This window comes from Mastigoproctus giganteus, chromosome 9, assembly GCF_048544385.1.
Source record: "Mastigoproctus giganteus isolate SK-2022 chromosome 9, ASM4854438v1, whole genome shotgun sequence".
Classification (NCBI taxonomy): Eukaryota; Metazoa; Arthropoda; class Arachnida; order Uropygi; family Thelyphonidae; genus Mastigoproctus; species Mastigoproctus giganteus.
This window is the reverse complement of record NC_143583.1, coordinates 105,241,615-105,262,706: the sequence shown is the minus strand read 5'-3', so window position 1 is coordinate 105,262,706 and position 21,092 is coordinate 105,241,615. Positions and strand designations below refer to the sequence as shown.

Genomic DNA, 21,092 nt, shown 5'->3' with positions numbered 1-21,092 from the left:
TCAGCAATCTTTTCAACTTCAAACTGTCTTAGAGAAACTTGCCTCAATGTTTACAGTAGACATATCAAGAGAATTTACAGGCAAAGTGTGATCAGTAGTGAGACTCGTGCCAGTTGAGCTAGCCTGTGACACCTGAACATCATCATGATTTTCTGATCTTGAAGTTGACCAAGCAGTACTGATAGGTGTTCATCTTCAATCTTGTCATAGTCAGATGCAGTACAAGTAGCTTATGATGGTGGTGATCTGTTTTGATTTGGAAGATCAGGTTGTGTAACTTTTGTGAAGAAAGTAGTCAGCTTTTATAGTCTTGGCTGCTAAATCCAAAGCCTTTTATTGATTCTTTTTAGCCAGTTTTCTCTTTTTTTTTTTTTGCACCATTTAATTGAACACATTTCATCTTGGGTGTGAAAATTACAGAAGAATAAATGTTATAAAATACACATGAAACTTGCAAATGCTACTATTTTAAATTTGTAATAAATATGCTAATTGAGAGTGGATTTTGTTTACCATCAATATCATGACAAGAGGGTTTTTTTTTTTTTTTTTGGAAGAAAACTTAGTTTTTAACAATGCGGAGAAAAGTCGAACATGGTAGGTAAGAACAATTAGAAAAAATCAACTAAAGTAGCATGTGGCAGTGAAAGAGTTAAAGTTGGCATGATAGCTAGGGGAAAAAACTTTGATATCCCCCTTTCCTTTGGTGCATGTGCTTATTTTGCTTATTGATTAATCTGATACTGGTGCAGCTAAAGGAACCATCAGGTGGCAATGATCATAGTTGATCTTCTGTTAACCAAAGATGCAACTACTATTAAGGGTAAAGGAAAGGGTTTTTGCTTTCGTAAAGGCAACTACAGTGTGAACTTGGATGCTTCCCATTCTAAATGAGAAGCATCCAAGAATTAATCATGGAAGCTACTAGTCTTTTCATACTAACTAAGAAATACTGTTCAAGGTTTAGGCCTAAATGGATGTCAGATGAACTAATGAGACTCGTAACAGAAAATAAAATTGCATGGGATGCATATAAATTATCAGGTGACACAGAAGCTTGTGATAGATATATGCTAGTCTGTAATCAAGTTACAAAGTAAGTTAGGCAAGGGAAGGCAGATTACGAGAAATCTTTGGCAAAGGATGCAGAGAAAAACAGCAAAGACTTCTCTACTTATGTCAACTCTAGAAGGAAGGGGATGAATCAAATTGGTTCCCTTGATATATCGATGGTTTGGCTGTGATGATCCTGCTCAGGTTGCCATTGAACTGAATGAGTATTTTTCATCTACATTCACACATGAGGAATTTTTTAGGGAAATGAATACTAGAAGTTTATCAAACTCTAACAGAGAACTAAATGATTTTGTTATAATTGAAAGGAAAGTGTAAAAGAAATTAGCAGATGATACAAAGAAAGGCACCTGCAGTGGATGGGATCTGTATAGTTATATTAAGGGAGGCAGCAAAGGAAGTAAGAAAATCCTTAGCCATAATTATGAGAGCATCCTAGTGATGTGTGAATGTATTCCCAAATCACAAGAGTGTGGGGGGGGGATCAAAAGGTAACACGAGTAATTACAGATCTGTTAGTTTAACTTCTCTTCCAGGAAAAATTATGGAGTCACTGGTTAAAGTAATGGAGGATCATCTAGACAAGAATGTAGTTATAGTTCAGACACAGCAAGGATTTGTTAAGTGGAAATCTTGTCTGACCAATTTAATTAGATATTACGATGTTGTCACAAAGGAAATGGATGCAGAAAATAATTTTCATATCATATATTTGGATTTCAAGAAAGCTTTTGATACTATTGTACATAAAAGACTGCTATACAAATTGGAGCAGTTTGGCATTAAGGGAAAGTTGGTGCTATGGATAAAGGGATGGTTTGGTAGGAGAAGACAGAGTGATAATCAACAGATATTGCTATTTGTGGACTAATGTTATTAGTCCATTGTTGTTTTCTATATTTATCAGTGATATTGATGAAGGTATATCAGGCTTAATGTCCAAGTTAGCAGATGATACAAAGGTTGGCAGGGTGGTTAATCACAATTGTTGACTCGTAGTAGGAAAAAAAAAAACATTGGAAAATCCCCATATTTTGTTGGGGAATCCTAGTGTTAGGTTCTGTGCTATTGAACTTGTGCTTATTTGAGACCATAAAAATTGACTTTGAAGCGTGCAGTTCGGGACTTTTAAGGTTTCTGTAAGGTTATTTTGGTTTCAATTTGATCATTTATAAATTTTTCCAGATGTATTACTAAACTTTGTTTATAAGAACCGTACTGGAATAATTTCTCTGTTGTGAATTAAATTCCAGTCCTAAATTATGCCTAAGGAAAGTAAAAAAGCACCACTCAAACTATTTCTCTAGAGTCAAAGATACGAATTTTGGATTGTCTTAAAAAAGGAGGAAAAAGGTATATGTTACAGATAGTTTAAATTTAAATGAAGCAACAATCCAGACAATAAAGAAAAATGATCAGAACATTAGAACTGCTGTTACTGCAGGATCTTTAATTTCCGCAAATATGACAGCTCGTACCTGAGCACCAATAATTGTGAAAATGGAAAAAGCACTCGATATTTGGATTGACGATAGCAATAAAATCGATCCCATTAGACGGCAGTGTAATTTAACAAAAGACACTAAAAATTTGTCTTTCTTTAAATATTAAATATTAAAAGAAAATGGAGAATCTTCTGTTAACCAGAGTTTGTTGCCCGTAATGATTGATTTGAGCTATTTTAAAAAAACCGCTTTTCATTACATAACATAAGAATTCAAGGGGAAAGCCCATTGGCTGATAATAAAGCTGCCAAGAAGTATGCAGAGGAATTTCAAAAAGTTATTGAACACCACATCAAGTTTTCAATGCTGATAAGCCAGGTCTTTGGTGGAAAAAAATGCCCAATACAACATTTATTTCAAAAAAAGAGAAAACTACACCTTGTTTTAAGGCATCAAAAGATCATGTAATGGTTACTTATGTGCAGTTACGCATCTTAGAATTAGATGATAAAACATATGCTATACAATGAAAGGCGTAAATAAAAGTGCGTTACTGATATTAAAAAGCTGCAGCCATTATCAATCCACTGCAGTTGTTGTTGTTGTATGTTTTATGGTGCAACGGCAGCTAAAGGCCATTATGTGCCAAATCCACTGCAGGACGGAAGCCTCAACAATTCATGTTGAGGGAAATGGACCATAATCTGCCATGCTGGTTCAGTGCAGGTTGGCAGATTGACTGTATTTAGGAGTCAGGGGCTTGAACTCTGGTCTATTCAAGGAGCATCTGCTACTGCACTTCCTCTTGTGACCACTTGGTTACGGAGGTTTCTTCCTCAACATGAATTGTTGAGGAGGCTTCCATCTTACAGTAGATTGATAATGGCTGCAGTTACTGGTATATTGGAAAGCAAATAAAATAGCTTGGATAATTGCCGATTCATTTAAAGAATGGTTTCTAAATCATTCTGTGCCAGCTGTGGAAAACTATTTAAAGCAGAAAAATCTAGATTTCAAAGTTTTATTACTATTGGATAATGTGCCAGGCCATCCAAAAGATTTCCCTTAAGTCATCCAAACGTTGAAGTAATTCCTACCACCTAATACAACTTCTTAAATTCAGCCATTAGATCAAGGCATTGTATCTACCTTTAAAACTCATTACATCAGAAAATCATTACAGTGGATTTTGGAAAAAATTTATTCTGAACCTATTGAAATGATGGAGGCATGGAAACATTTTTCAATTGTGGACTGTGTCAGAATCATAGCTTTATCGCTCAAAGAAGTAAAACCATCAACATTAAACGTGTGTTGGAAAAATGTATGGCTATAGTAAGTTCATTCAGGAAATATGGTCAAACCAACAGAAAATGGAATCGGTGAGATAGTAGAACTTGATAAGTCAGTAGGAGAGGAAGGTTTTGATGATATGACTACTGAAGATATTCAAGAATTACTGGTAGAAAAAAGTGGCTGGCGAAGTGGATGTGGTAGAAATTGTATCGGAGGTAAATCAATTCAAAGGATAATAGTGCAGATGAAAATTCTGAAGTTCCAAATTTTACACTAAAAAGCATACGGGAAGGCATAAACTTAGCCAAGCAATTAGAATTTTATTTTTTGAATGCAGATCCTTTGACTGAAAGGAGCACAGAGTTCAAAAGGGAGCTTCAAAAATTCTTAGCTCCATACCATGAAAAATACAAAGATCTATCAAGCAAAAGAAAACAAACCCAGATTACTGATTTTTCAAAGATAGCAGAAGATACACAAAATCTAGCTGCTGCAGAAGAAAGTTTAGAAGGTGAAGATATTCTGCAACAGAGAAAACCTTCTCATTGGATTGTACTTGGCAGTGATGAAGAGAAAGAAAATTAAATGACCGTACATTATCTGGCATATGGTTATCACAGTTTGTAAGACGTTTGTTCAGTTATTACTATTTTTAATAAAAATTAAGTTTCCGATAGTTATTTAAAAAAGGTGTATTTTTGTTAGATTTTAGAATGTAACCCTCCTTTTTGTACTGGTTCTTAGTCCCATATAACACAGTTTTGCACTACACAAGATTTTATAGGAACCTAACTACCATGTTATATGAGGGTTACCTGTACTTTAGTTTTTAATTCCTGTGTATAAATGGAAGTATGTTTCATGTGTGAGAACATTACTTGATAAGGAGAAATTAGATTGCCACTAAATTTTGAGCATGTTCTCTTTTAGTTCCTGGATAGGTTTCAGATAAATTCTATAATCCTCTGCCTTAGCAGCATCCCCTTACAGGTGTGTGTGTGTGTGTGTGTGTGTACAAGAGGGTTTCTTCAAAACTAATGCCTCGAACCACTGTAAGTGTGCCAGTTTAAACTGCATGTTATGTACTTCAAGTTTTTAAGTACTTACATTTTTTACCACACATTCACTGTCACTTTGTGCAGTGAAAGGTCAGTGCTAATGAATTTGTGTGAGGAAACAAAATATTTATTATAATGAAATTTTGTTACATTGAACGTCAGTAAAAAAAAAATGTCAGAACAATAAGTTATATATTACAAAATAATAATGATGAGATGGATTAAATGCAATTTAATATTTTTTAATGAAAAATTCAAAAGTTTAAAAATTTTATTTGTTTTTATGCCTGTTATTTTCAGCAAACCAAAATGTATTAATTGTGCCTGGAAAAATAGAAAAACATTATAAACGTGAAACTAGTTTCGTCCATTTTCTAATTTTACAAAATGGTACTAATATAAATGTCAGATAATACGTTGAAAACAACCTAGATAGTATGAACCAGAGCTCTAATGCTCAATACGTTCTACATTGATATCAATATTTGTAAAAGAATAAGAGAAGTTTACCTCAATATGATATGTAGAACACTTCCTTGTGTGAGGCGCCTCCGTAGCCAGGTGGGAAGGAGCAGCAGTGCGTAGCACACGCTTCTTGATTAGACCGGGGTTCGAGCCCGTCACCACCAAATACGGAGGATGCGGAAAGGTCAGGGAATGACCACCGCATATCCTGGAGCAATATGGCCTTAGTTGCTAATGCTCCTAAAAACCAAATAACAAAACAAACAAACAAACTTTCTTGTGATACTCACCAGAAATTAAAATGAAAACAATTAAATTCGAAAAACTTAAATTATAGAAAAAATAATTAAAATCAATTTAATGCAATTAAAAATTAATTTAACAAAAAAATTTCAAAACGATTTTCCTTCCTGAAACTGACAACACTTTTCGACCATATGTCCTGATCACAGGAATGAAAATTACCGAATAGAGGTGAGCATGAAACTTAAATAGGGATTATTTCTCTTCGCGCATGCATGTAAAAGACCACAAATCAGAGATTAGATATGGCCAGTGAACATTAATAGAATTCTCATGTAATTTAATTTCAACAGTTTCTGCAATTAATAGTCTCGTGTAATTACATCATTGGACACTAAGTATTTTGGCCTCGTTAAATAAAAAAGTATGTTTTTCATTAATGGCATGAAAGGCTAATTCTGATGCTGCTGAACGAGAAGCACGAACTGAGGCCGCATGTTGATTAACAAGAAAATTGAGAGGAAACTGCACAGAACCTTGATAACCCCAGAGGCTCATATCTGGTGAGTATGGGCCTGGCACACCCAGGGTCCTGAGCTGGATATCATCATTCTTCTCTTTCTTGGTGATTCCCTTCTACTTTTCTCTCTCTCTCTCTCTCTCTCTCTCTCTCTCGGGGTAATTTAGACTTTTTTTTTTTTTTACTGGTGCAGCATAAGCCTCAGGCTTCCTTGCACTACTTAGCTAATAATTAATTAATTAAGACAAATTGGAATCGCCGCAAGAAATGTTGTATACCAAGTCATTTATTTGTCTTGCGAACATGGAAAGGACTGAGCAATTTTTCAGTATAGTGTGTAATTTCCGTATTGGCCTGGCCACAATTTTAAACCCTGTATCTTTAAAGAATCTGTTAAGCTGTTTGTGCCACTGTTCAACATATGGGACAGAAATAAAGTATTTTTTGATATTACTATTGTTGGTTGGTGTAGTATTTTGTATCGTATCCTTAGCCTGTACCCTAATTCAGTTTACTGTAGCGAGGGGATAACCCTGTTTAAGAATCTGCTGGTTAATATTTGTATTTCCGTGCCCAAAGCAGATTCCATCGTTGAATATTTATAGACATTGAGAAATTCATTAAAGATAATCGATCTTTTGTAGGTGAACAGGTTGTAGCTGTTATAACAGAAACATATCGGTGTTTGTAGGTTTACGATAGATGTTAAATTGGATTTTATTCGAGTCCCAAGTAAGCGTGAAATTTAGAAAATTTGATGACTTAGTATCCGTATTCTCCTTTACCAATGTAAATTTGAGTCTAGAATGAATACTATTAAATGAATGTAAAATTTCTTTCATAGTGCAACTATCAATAATAACTAGAACATTGTCTAAAACCTCCCAAGGTATGTGATACGGGGTTGAAAAGGCGTCAAATGTATATGTTCAATCGTTGAGAGATAGATCTCCGATATTAAGCCGCTCAGGCTCAATCCATTGGCAAACCAAAAATTTCTTTGTATACTTTGTCTCAAAAGGTGATATAGTTGGCTTCAGCTAAGAGTTTAATTAAGTGAAAAATTTCCTTAATAGGAAGCTTTGTATAATTAATCAGTATTGAGTTATTATTTAACATATCCCAAAGAATATCTAATGTGTATTCAATGTTTACATTCGTGTATAATGAGGTAACATCTAGTGAGAATAAATTGTCATTATCGCCAAGTCTACAATCCTTAAGGTTATTAAATAATGTATCGTAGTTCTTAATCCCAAATTGTATCGCCTGTCTAAAGGGTTTTATAATGCTATATACATTGTGGCCAAGGATGAAAATGCCGAGTTTCTGTAGGAAACAATAGGCCGAATAGGGAATCCGGTCTTATGTAATTTTACCTGAGTGAAAAGTGCAGGAATATTGTATATTTTGGCTTTCAATTCCAATAACTGAGCCATAGTAATGTCGTCATTTTTTTTTTTTTTTTTTTTGATACGCGGTTAATGTTTTATTGTATTGATTGACTAAATTGGTAAATAGTGCTGGGTCTGCTTCAAGATAAGTGAGGCGCCTCCGTAGCCAGGTGGGAAGGAGCAGCAGTGCGTAGCACACGTTTCTTGATTAGACCGGGGTTCGAGCCCATCACCACCAAATACGGAGGATGCGGAAAGGTCAAGGAATGACCACCGCATATTCCCGGAGCAATATGGCCTTAGTTGCTAATGCTCCTAAAAACCTAATAACCAACCATCAAGAAGTATCTGATACAACTCTAACTTATTAAAATAATCAGGTTTATCGAGTATTACCATTGTATCTCCTTTATCTTGCCCTCTGAATAATAATGTCTTTATTCTCCCGAAGTTCACGTAAAGCTGAACTGTCATGAGTATTCAATTTAGGAAGTCTCGTTTCTTTTATGTTATTCACCACTTGGTTACTTGTTGAATAAATAAATCTTTCTGTGGAACATTACAAAGTCCAAATTCAATATCAATTATGCACTGTTTTTAGGTAGTTTTCGAGTTGGCAAATTATAATTTAATCCTTTGGATAAAAGAGAAATCTGGTCCTGCAATAGTGTATACGAGGAAAGATTTATAACCTGTTGGTTCGTTGAATGTTGAGTGAGGGGATGTTCATGAACTAGCTAAAGTATTCTGCAGTAGCATATTATGTGTATGCGCGGAGGGGGGGGATCGTCAACCAACTCATATGCATTTGGTCGCAAGCTCGTGACAATGTGTTTGAACTCGTATGAATGTTTCCTGACACTCCCGATAATGTATTAAATTTTTTAATGTGTCTGTTTTTTATTTCTGATGCCTGTGCTTCATGTCACAAATCTATGGAGGTCTTCAATACAGACCAATCGTTAGAATATAGCTAATTTTTTAATTTGTAGCGAAATTTCTTAACCTGGGAAAGGTATTTATGTTTATTAGAATACCGAGGTCTTAAGGCAAGTTTAACTATATTAAGAGATGTGGTAAGTGCTAGTTGCTTTATGCCCAAAATTTTATGACTTAAATTGACCCTGGAAAACTTTGGAAATATGTATATGCTATACATATATACGCTATATATGTATAGCATATACGTTATTGCAGGATCAGATTTCTCTTTTATCCAAAGGATTAAATTATAATTTGCCACCTCAAAAACTACCTAAAAAAACAGTGCGTAATTGATATTGAATTTGGACTTCGTAATGTTCCACAACCAACAAATAACCAACAGATTCTTAAACAGGGGTTACCCCCCCCCCTTGGCTACAATAAACTGAATTTTTGGGTACAAAACACTACACCAACCAACAATAGTAATATCAAAAAATACTTTATTTCTGTCCCATATATTGAACAGTGGCACAGACACTATTCAATATATGGGACAGACACTTTAAAGAATCTCTTAACAGATTCTTTAAAGATACCGAATTTAAAATTGTCTGGGCCAAGACGGAAATTGCACACTATACCGAAAAATTGCTCAGTCCTTTCCTCATTTGCAACACAAATAAATAACCTGGTATACAGCATTTCTTGTGGCGATTGCGACTCGTCTTATCAAGGTTCTACCCAGTTTCCTCTCAATTTTCGTGTTAATCAACATGCGGCCTCAGTTCGTGCTTCTCATTCAGCAGTGTCAGAATTAGCCTTTTGTGCCATTAATGAAAAACATATTTTATTTAATGAGGCCAAAATACTTAGTGTCCAATGTAATTATGCGAGATTATTAATTGCAGAAACTGTCGAAATTAAATTAAATGAGAATTCTGTTAATGTTTGCCAGCCATATCTAATCTCCGATTCGTGGTCTTTTACAAAAGCACATGTGCGAAGACAAATAATCCCTATTTAAGTTTCATGCTCCCCCCCCCAACCCCCCAATTCGGTAATTTTCATTCCTGTGATCACAACATATGGTCGAAAAGCGTTGTCAGCCTCAGAAAGGAAAATCGTTTCGAAATTTTTTCGTTAAATTAATTTTTTTCTTAATTTGTAATTGTGTTAAATTAATTTTTAATTGTGTTCAATTGATTTTTAATTATTTTTTACTGTAATATAAGTTTTTCGAATTTTTTAATTGTTTTCGTTTTAATTTCTGGAGAGTATCACATGGAAGTGTTCTGCTTATCAAATTGAGGTAAATTTCTCTTATTCTTTTACAAATATTGTAAACAACCATGCTTAACATAAACTGCAATCTCTTGGAATAGTTGCAAAGAGTAACCAGAATATTCAGGAACACAAAATTATACTGTTACCATGAAATACTTCAGTTCTGCAAATTGCAGTGCTTTTCAAGCTAGCGCCTCCATAGCCAGGTGGGCAGGAGCAGCAGTACGTAGCACACGCTTCTTGATTAGACCGGGGTTCAAGCCTGTGACCACCAAATATGGAGGATGCTGTGTTTCAGGGAATGACCACTGCATATCCCTGCAAAAGTCAGGGAATGACCACTGCATATCCCCGGAGCAATATGGCCTTAGTTGCTAATGCTCCTAAAAACCAAATAACAAGCCTGGAAGCTAGTCACCTGCAAGGAGGACCTCATTAAAGTATTTACGGCGGTAGTCACCATGGCACCCACCAAGGCTTTTTGGGTGGCCATGGGAGAAGCCATGATGAATAATGAGCTGTAATAATGAGTAGGGAGCATACATAAGATTATAAACTCAGAAGATATGCCAGTAAAGGCACATCAGAATACACAGTAGTTTACTTCCTAGTTGGATGCTAGTATCACATAACGAGCTCTGCTCAGCTAGTGAGGGATATTGATGTTCGATGTTTTCTGTCACACTTTGTAATTTATATTATACATGAAATTCTTCTTTTCACTAATGTGCTACTTTTTGCTCCACACTGAGTGGTTGATGCCTGCCGTCTCTCAAATGTGTCCATAGGCACAAAAGGTGGAGACCACTGATTTAAGGCAGTAAATGGATTATGTAAACTAAATGTGATGGTGTCCTTATGCCATCATATTTAGTTTTTGTTAGTTTTAGTTGGTTATTAGTTTTTTTCTGAGAAAGAGACACTATTTTGAAAGTAACTTCCTTAAACAACACACATAAGGGGACATAAATCGAAAAAGGATGACTGCAGGACAGATGTGTGGAAATTTGCCTTCAACTAGAGAGTAATTGATGGTTGGAACAGACTACCTTCTGGTGTTGTGGAAGTGGATAGTTTGAATAAATTTATGGAACATTAGACAAATTATTAGAGGGAACAGACAAATGAGTTGCAATTTTTTTTTTTTTTTTTTTTAATAGCTTGCTTCCATGCATCTTTAGTCATTACTAATACTAAAAAACATAACTTAAACTCTGGCCACATTTACTAGCACATTTTGCTAAATATCTAATTAAATAAGCAATTCTTGTCACTTCCAAAATACTCGAGTAGGACTGTGAGGAGGTGGACAAATCAATAGCCACTAATCTTGAACAGGCAGTTAACTGCCCAGTTAGTAAAGCATTGCAACGTTGCCAGATGCTAAAGACGAAAGATTAAAAATGTACATTGGATTATTATAAAGATTTTCTTTCTTTTTATAAATTTCATTATAACGATTATATATTTTTGTGAATTTTCATTGCGACAAATTGATTTTATTAAAATGATATACATTAAAGTGAAAAATTTAATTTCTTTGGCATTCGTTATAACAACATTAACTGTATACATTTTCTCCACTGATGGACCAGAGCCTGCATTCCCCTCTCATAAGAGTTGCAATCAGCCTCCAGGAGCCACTTGTTGATGGTCACAGTGACAGTATCATTATTGGTGAAGCATTCCCCATGAAGGCAATCTTCATAAGCAGGTGAGTCTGTTGGTGTGAGGTCAGAACTGTATTGGAGATGTGGCAGAACAGTCCACTCAGATTTCATGGTGGCTTCCCTTGTTGGTATGGGGACCTGGCATTATCATACCCAAGGAAAAATTTTCCTTTCTTTTCTGGCCTGACTCTTGCAATTCATATCTATGTAGCTAATACTTAATTCCACTCCATATAACAGAATTGATCGTGCCACCTTCCTTTTTGGGAACTCCACAAGGATAATTCCCTCTTCTCCTAAAAAAATAGAATGCATGATTTTTGCCTAAGCGTTCTCACATAGACTGCAATGCCTCCATAAACATTCATAAAATATCAGTGAATTTTAGTGAACACAGTGTCCTCTGCATTCAGGAACTCAATAACATACCACTACTTTATATACTCATCAATGCCACCCTCCATTTTCATAGACTACTACTACAGCCTTGCCACCTGGTGTGCATTGTTCAGACTTGAAGGATATTGGTGGTAATGTTTTCATTTTTTAACATTACACAAGTAGCCAAAGAAATATGGGGGTATTAGTTTTTTAGTAGCCCATGTAGTTTCAGATGTTCTGGCACTACTCAAGAAAGAAAAATCAGAATTGGCATCAAATTTTTATTGTACGTTCATTGTTCCCAGGGAAGCTTTTAGTAGTGGCAAAGCACCATCCCGGAAAAAAAAAAAAAAAAAAACCTTTCCACAATATAATAATTTGTCTAGCCTTAGATTTATCCCGAACCACCTGCTGGCTGAAAGCAAATTTCCTCATATCTCTTGCAACCATCCTTTCTCAATTTAAATTTATGCCCCCCCCCCATATATGTTGTTTGAGTATAGTAAGGATGCCATCAACATTGTTTACTCAAGCCATTCAAAGCCCTAAACACCCCCCAAACAGATCTCCTTGCGAGTGTCTAGTTTCCAGATGCTGCAATTTGCAGAATGAATTCTTTCTTGGTAAGAGTACCCTTTTGTTCCCTTTACCAGCCTAATTGCTCTTCTCTAAACCCATTCCAACAGGTCTACATCCTTCCTAAAATGGAACGCCCAGACTTGTATGCAGTACTCAAGATATGGCCCATATGCAATAGTCACCTCCCCGTCTCTACTAACAAAATTCCTGTATATCATTGACAAAATCCCATGAGCTGTCCTAGCAGCCTGTTTGTATTGCTCAGAGAACTTCATGTCTGACTGCACAATTACCCCCCAGATCTGTTTCATTCTCCCACTACCTTGAGCATGATACCGTACAGTTCGTATGTTATTCTGGGATTACTGCTACCCATATGTTAAGTCCATTTGTAAATTATTACATAGTCCCCTAGTTTCTTCCCTGTGGAAATCTATATTTATAAAAATATGTTTCAGGATGCTTTCATTTAGGTGTCATGCATTACTTGTGAAAAAAAAGTTGAATTTGAGACCCTAAATTTTCAGTGCGTGTTTTGGTGGTCCCTAGGGAAGTTTTAGGTCCAGTTCAGATTTTATGTCACACCTCTCAGTTCTCCTCTATGGAAACACCGCTTTAAATGTAGCAGTGTTTCCGTAGAGTGGAACGGGGGCTCAGAATTTCAGTATTTATTTAGATTATTCTTTGTCACCTTAGTAGCAGCTTTCATGTTGAGAAGTTAATCCATTTTCCAAAAATCAAAAAGGTCCAGTTCAGATTTTATGTCACACCTCTCAGTTCTCCTCTATGGAAACACCGCTTTAAATGTGGCAGCGTTTCCGTAGAGTGGAACGGAGGCCCAGAATTTCAGTATTTATTTAGATTATTCTTTGTCACCTTAGTAGCAGCTTTCATGTTGAGAAGTTAATCCATTTTCCAAAAATCACACCTTATGGTACCCATCATGTGAATCTCATATAGTGAAGTTTTGATAAACATTGCTTGAATGCAGTACAAAAGTTTTCATTTCCCAAAGTGTGTTATTTGATAACTGAATATCTGAAATCTAACTTATTTTTGATTTTAATATCTTGAACTTTTGTAACTTGCTCTTGTTTTATAGTATCTTAACTTTTAGCTCATATGTTTGGTGTATTTTCTATGAACTAGATGTACCCGGTGTAACATATGCCATCTTTCTGATTATGGTTTAAATAGTTTAATTTAGATCCTTCAGTCTTCACCATTCTTGTTTAGCAGTGATATAATTCCACAGCAGTCACCTGTGGGATATATGCATTTGCAGGTGGTCCCCCGTCTTCTCCAACAAATATTGCAGCAACTTCCGTTTTAGATGTAGGTGCATTATATCATCTCTTTACCATCTCGTCCAATTGTTGCATTACTTTGGTAATGCAACAAGCAATGGCACCTCCATAACCAGGTGGGCAGGAGCAGCAGTGCATAGTACACGCTTCTTAATTAGACCGGAGTTCGAGCCCGTGACCACCAAATACGGAGGACGCGGAAAGGTCAGGGAATGACCACCGTATCCCTGGAGCAATATGGCCTTAGTTGCTAATGCTCCTAAAAACCAAATAATAAACAAACATAGCAACAAGCAACAATTGGTTTGATTGTTTTTCAAACCATACATCCTTGGTTTGATTGTTTTTCAAGCCATTTTGTTGTTGCTTCAACAGAATTGAAAATATAAATTTGTCCATATCCTGGCTTATTTGCCTCATTTGGATATAGCAGTGAGACCAAATGGTAAATCTGGCTGTGTATTCTAAAACAGTATGGACCATTTCCAGGTGGCAGATTTAATATCTGCGCCCATTGATGCGAATGCCGTTGCTGAGTTGTACTCTTGTATATGTTCTCTGTAGTTATTTGCTTCACGTGTATCCCCTGTAAGCAGCTCTCGTAATAGAGTAGGTGTCTCAGACAGTGGATCAAGTGAAACCTTTCCATCATGAGAGCATTTAGCTTAACTCATGTCCCCAATATCTTGCATTGCAATACTAACAAATGTAACACATATTTCCATGTGTTACATGCATTAATTACAGCTTGTTGATTATTCGCATCCGGTACTTCTATTTGATTAGTCCTACGGTGTTTCACCCATCTTCTCATTTCCAATCTTGCTTCTTCATAGTCCATCTTCATAGTCATAGAGTTTCGTTTTGCTCTCTTAGTGTATTAGATCTCTCCTCTAATGTTTCATTAGCATTTCTTCTATATTTCTCAAAGTTCTTACACACTGTTCAGCCATTTTTACACTTCTTAAAACAGAACGGTTTATTAAAATTGAAGACTGATAAAATAAACATAGATCAATAACTTTCAGGCATAGGTTGCCTTTCTTCAGTCAAAAAACGTTAGTACAAAAATTAATAAAGAATGCCTGGTGTGGTGGTCATGCGAGATGAATCACGTGAACGGGTGCTGGCAACAGTTAGCAGTTGGAAAATTTGGACAACGTACCCAAGTGTTTTATATATATATATATATAAGATTTTCAAATATAGCGCAGAATTTTTTTTTTTTTTGTTTTGATATTGTACTCTGGAAACACTTGTAATCAATACTTTACGTTACATTGCTTTTATGTCTGTGTTTTAGGTGGTCGAGTATTTGAATGCTCCTTCTGTGGTAGTTATCTTTGTGAAGACGACCAGTTTGAGCACCAAGCAAGCTGCCAATTTTTAGAGTCAGAAAATTTAAAATGTAAGTTCTATGTGTCTCCAAACAATTGGAAAAACTCTCTTTATCAGTTAAAAATGTCTAGAATCCCTAAACTCAGTTGAAAAATTACAATTATGTGTCCTGCCAAGAGCAGGTCTAATTACAACTCACAACCACTGAGGATAAGAAGAGGATATCTTCTTATCCTCAGCCCTCCTCTTTATCTCCCAAGTACACCATCCCCTGGCGCCTCCATAGCCAGGTGGGAAGGAGCAGCAGTGCGTAGCACACGCTTCTTGATTAGACCGGGGTTCGAGCCCGTCACCACCAAATACGGAGGATGCAGAAAGGTCAGGGAATGACCACCACGTATCCTGGAGCAATATGGCCTTAGTTGCTAATGCTCCTAAAAACCAAATAACAAACAAACAAACACCATCCCCTTTTAATTCATCAGTCATAGTTTTCCTCAGATTGCCTGGGCCTCTTCACCTCAACTTTTCCATCCCTCACATCCATTATTAAACTTTCACCTTGCAGCACATGTCCAATCCAGTTTCTCTTCAGCTTTCTGATTATTTCAGTCCAATATATCTTCTCACCAGCCTCTCTCTCAAAACTTCATTTCTCTTTCCAACCTTGTAATACCTACAATATACCATAGCCTAAACTTTCAAAATTTAACTGTAATTAGGAACAGTGATAAAATTGCAAATGAGATTTGAAAAGTAATACAAGAACATAGTGTTGCATATAGATCAGAAGCCAATAAGTGGTCAGTTGCAAAATATTTTGGTTGCTCGTGGTGTGCATAGAAATAAAAATATACCTGCATATTCTGCCAAAAATTAACATCAAAATTTTTTTTGTAATTTGTACTTATTGCAAAATTTGTTGTATATATTATATTAACATATACAATATAACATTATTGTAGAGCAAAGTATCATTTTGTACATAGCAAATAGAAAACTGGGTTTTCTACTAAATTCATTGGTTTTGTATTGTCGAGGCCTTCAATCACAAGCTAATTTGATATTGCGCTACTATAAATAAAGGCTCTATTCCAAGTGAGAAGTATATTGCTATTTATTTAAAGTGTGTTTTTATTACCTTATGTACTTTATTTGAGCTCTCATCAGTAGGTAAGTTAGGCACTGTGAAGACTTGAACAACTCAGTGATGACATGGTTACAGAATGTGAAGTGGTATGGCAATTAAAGAACTCAAGTAAAATTTAGGGCAAAAAGCTTTGTGCCATAAAGGATACAGAGCATTACTGTAGAACAAAGCCTCATTTTGTGTATAGCAGTGAGCAAACAAACAGTATTTACTACTAAATACTTGTTGCATCCGGTACTTCCGGTGCAATGATGGAGAAGACTTCCATCATTGCTCAGTATTGCACTACTCTAGATAAAAAGCACTGCTCCAAAGAAGTATTGCTATTTATAGGTGTTCCTCGACTTACGTACTAAAAAAATTTTTTTTCCCCCATGTATGTAAGTCCAACTTCTGTCTTGTAGATATGTACTAAATACTGTACAGTACAACTCACCGAGATTATAACCCCCCAACATTTGTTCAAGGGGTATGTAATTGCACTTGTTCAGGGGGTATGTAATTAATGGAAATGCAGACTGGTTCTAGTATCTGTTTGTTTTCTATACACACTAGTGTGCATGCTGGAATATGATCTGGTAAGTGAAACATCTAAAAGTGGTAGTTTACAGCTTTTTTCTTTCAACTACCATTTCAAATTTTATATGATAGTGGTAGTTGTTGATGCAGTGGAAGAAACTGTTAAGTTGAACTGCCCCAGAGATGTGCTGCATTTTTTTCACATCTCAACTTCCAGTTATCCATAAATATTTTGGCTAAGAAAGGAGACAAGGGGTTGCCCTTGCCAAGGCCTAATTTTTGCATGTAATATGAATCTTGGAAGTGAAATAAACTTCCCCAACAGAAAGATTTTTATATGGTTTAATTGAGAGAGGTCTAGGTTATCCTATGTTAAGATTTTCTGTTATCTGTTGAGGTGGAATTTAACTGCTAGGAGTGGAATGAAAGTAGACATGGATTTTACATTGAAAGAGATTAATCTATCTTTGGGTCAAATATTTGTAGTTCTTAACCTTTCTGTAAGGATATCTGTATTTTTGATGAGCTCTTGGATTTTTTGGCACTATTTTTATAAGTAGTCATGCCATTTTTCTTCTAGGATGAAATTTCCCACTGGTTGTTGGTTTTAATATTTGCAACAATACATTGAGTTTTGCAGTTGTTGAGGTTCAGCAATTTGTAAAAGTCATCTGTTTCTTCTGGTCTAATAGTGGTTTTATTTTTGTTCCAGCACTATGTTCGGGGCCTCCTAAGAGACCTTGGAATTTTCTTTAATGGCCTTCTTTGCTAAGCGTTGTTTTTTGCAATACCTTTATCTAATTTTGAGGTCATTATAGATGTCTTTTATGAGACTATTGATTACTTTACTTTTCTGTCTTTTGTTAAGTTATTAATTTATTCTGAGTTAATCATTTTAACAAACCCTCTTAATTTACCCTGTAAATCAGCTAACTTACCAGTTAAAGTAATCAGAGCATAAAGAGACATGGGTACAGGATTGACAAATTCACCAATCACAGCTCATCCACACTTTGTAAGAAATGAACCCTTTCTGGACAGCAATCCATACACATATGAGTCAGCCACTGAGTGAAAACCATGGGAGCAGCAAGGTAATTTGTTTTAAGGTTATTAATAAGATATCCTAATGTAAATAGTATCTAGCAAAATTAATCTCTCACCATGTGGCATATTCCTTAAATGAAAACAAACTTTCTTTTTTGTTTCTTCCTTAGGCCTAAAAAGATCCCAAAGTTTTGGGTTGAAAACGTTATTAAAAAATAAGCGAGGTTGTGAAGTTGAATTACTGAGTATAGGGTCAATTTATTTACTCATTAGCTTAAGTTGTAATTGAATTTTACTCAATACCCAATAAATATTTTCATGTCCTCTTCATTTACCTAGCTCATACAGCTAAAACTCCCAGTACCTTTCAAAAAAAGTGTTTCCTTTGATTTCCCAAAAATTCCAGAAATCTCTCTTAGTTATTGCATAAACAGGAAAAATGCATTATCTGGATAATTATATGCACATGCTGAGAAACATTAATTTAAAATTAGCAGCATCTCTTGCATCCAATTATGGAAGCACATGCTCTTTATATTTTATGGTCTCTGCAATTGTTACACTCTCTCTCTCTCTCTGACTTTGTGTCATGGAAGAGTCTGACTGGTGTACAATTGTTTAAGCACACTGTTTTTTTTTATTGACATTTTGCTTGGTGTCATTCTTTTGAATGACATAATAATGAATAATGATGGAGATAATATTCAAAACTATTTGGATAAGAGAGGTGATGAAAAATTTTTAAATTGCTGTAGAAGGTATTTTAGTTTTTAAAAAATTATTAAAAATATGTGTTTTTAATAGAAAAAAAATGGATTTTTCAGAACTGTTAATGACAGATTGAAAATAGAGGTGGCATCAGAAAGTGATTTTGAATTATTTCTTGCTGATTTTTAAGATTACAAATGGGGTAACTTTATACCCCATTTAATCAAGTGCATGTATGATATGTCAGAAACAATGGAATTTCAGGTTATAAGTTGTGTACATTCAGATTATTCTAAGTAATAATTATCTATACTTGAATTTCATATATGTCTTTCACACGTTTGAGTCCTAAATTATCATGTTGAAACCATATTTTATTTATAAAGTACTGCATTGTATAAAATTTTCATACCATAAATTTAAAAATATGGTACAATGGATATGCTGTAACTTATTGTTTGCATATAATTAACCTAATTATATGATTAATTATATTATTAATTAACCTGACTGCCTTCTTTTTATGGGGGCACTGCTCCAGATGTGGGAACAACATTCCATGGTAGGGCTGATTTGAGATTTGTCCAGGGTGAATAGCTCTTTAGAAGAAAAGCAATGCCAAAAGCGAAAGAGAAACCCCAGTTTTTTGGATGCCCAGGAAAAGGAGAAGCAGTAATTGTGATGTACTTATTCCAACAGAGATTAGAAGTCAGGTTAATCCCTAATAGAGGTATGTGATCTTGTCTAGAAAGCTGAGTGTCATTGAAGGTAAGAAGGTAAGCAGGAGCAGAAGAATCTTTTATGTGAGATATAAGACAGGACTGAGTTTTGGAAAGATTGAAATTAACTAAGTTATCTTTTACCCACTGGAAGATTACCTGGAGATCAGCATTTAAGGAACCAGTAGTGGATATTTGAGAAGTTATGCAGGGCAAATTTTCTCAAACAGGAAGGTGGAATTCATTGTTCTATTATCAGCAAACTATGGATAGGATTTACAGTCAGTGGAAGAAGGTCATTAATATACAACATGAAAATAATGGGAGAAGGAACTGTGAACCTTAGGGAATACCAGGATTAGTGGAGAAGTTAAAGACAGAGCCATCTCTCATCATCTGCAGTAAGTAGTCAGAGAGAAAACTGAACACTCAATTATTACAAAAAACAGTTAGCAAACCATAAGTTAAGGTTCGAATAGAGAGGGCAAAATTTGTGGCCAATAGCTTTGGCAAGAGACCAGAATGCTTGACTATTGTTTGGACAAGAAACAAGTTTTCTACTCTTAGCCTGTTCAAAACCTAGTTTAGACTGTTAGGTAAGCAGCAGCCATTATCAATCCACTGCAGGATAGAAGCCTTCTCAACAATTCATGTTGAGGGAAATGGACCATAATCTGCCACACTGGTCCAGTGCAGGTTGGCAGATCAACCGCATTTAGCAGTCAGGGGCTTGAACCCTAGTTTACTCAAAGAGTATGTGTGTGCTACTGCACTCCCGCTCCTGACCACTTGGCTACAGAGGCCTTTTGATTAATAACTGCTAATTACACTAAAGCTTGCTCACAATTGTTGCAAGTTTTAGTGTAGGCAGAAAATGAACCTGGAGATTTGGTTGCCAGCCAGTTTCGATATGCAACGTTCTTATCTTGAACAGCCTTTGCACCTTTATTGGAAAACCAAGGTTTAGATGAAGAACAAGATTTTAAGTTGGTTGTGAAACCAAGGATTTTCATCTCTACAAGAATAATTTCCTGACACAATCTGAGCAAACATTGACATCAGAAGACTTAAAACAGTAATCTGACCAAGGAAAGAAATCTTGCAGATCATTCCATTTTGCATTCTTGTAATGAAAAACAACACCAAGTTGAAAATGCCCACAAGAGAAAGGCTCCATTGTGGAAGAGACCGTCACCAAGTTGATGATGGTCTCTTCCCCAATCTTCACCTTGACCATGTATTTGGAAGGGTTGTTCTTAAGAAAAAGATCAAGTGTTGGCTGTGTGGTCAGGATCGTCTGGTATTCTGGTAGGTATAGTATAGGATATATGTCTGAATGGCAAATCTGCCGTGTGTCGCCATGGTGATAGAGGACATGCCTGCCTGTTGTTAGAAAAGCAAAGGAAAACAGAAAGAAACTGTTTCGGGTTAAATTAGGAATTCAATTTGAAGGAAATTTTGTTTAGAGTTAGATTTTCTTTAAAAATGGGGGAACCATTTAGAGATAGATAACCTGAATTACTTAAGGAAAGACACCACTGTTTGTAAGAAAAGGAAATATACAGAAAATTTACAAAATTATACAGATACAAAATATACAAAATTCTATAAATATACAAATTATTGTACAGAAGAAATTATTATATATTCAAAGGGGGGGGTTAACCATTATAGTTAATAATTATCCAGTCCAACAATTAATATCCAATCAGTCCAAGACATGAACAGGTGTTCAATGCAATAAATTTTACAAAATAATGACAAAAGTTATGTTATTCTCCATGAGAGTTCATAACATTCAAGATTTGATTAGGATCAAATAAATATTGCAGGTGGTAAAGAGCATACTTTACCACAAAATCTAAAGAAAACAAGGATGTTATTTAAATATAAACTTAATCACTATTTACAGAATATGAACTTTATGAAATGTCAAATTTTACAATAAATGAATACAGAGAAAACACT

The 21,092-nt window shown here is 35.4% G+C and overlaps 1 protein-coding gene across 3 annotated transcripts in view; it reads left to right on the top strand.

Annotated features, from left to right (window-relative positions):
* The window catches only part of Noa36 (zinc finger protein 330 homolog Noa36), a 301,471-nt gene that overhangs the window by 177,019 nt on the left and 103,360 nt on the right, over positions 1–21,092 (top strand). For 2 of the 3 annotated variants that reach the window (XM_090382072.1, XM_090382074.1), the window contains one exon: positions 14,947–15,051. The exons of the other annotated variant lie outside the window; for it this stretch is intronic. In XM_090382072.1, coding sequence (XP_090238198.1) covers positions 14,947–15,051 — 105 coding nt within the window. The remainder of the gene's footprint in view (positions 1–14,946; positions 15,052–21,092) is intronic. 3 annotated transcript variants of the gene reach the window in all.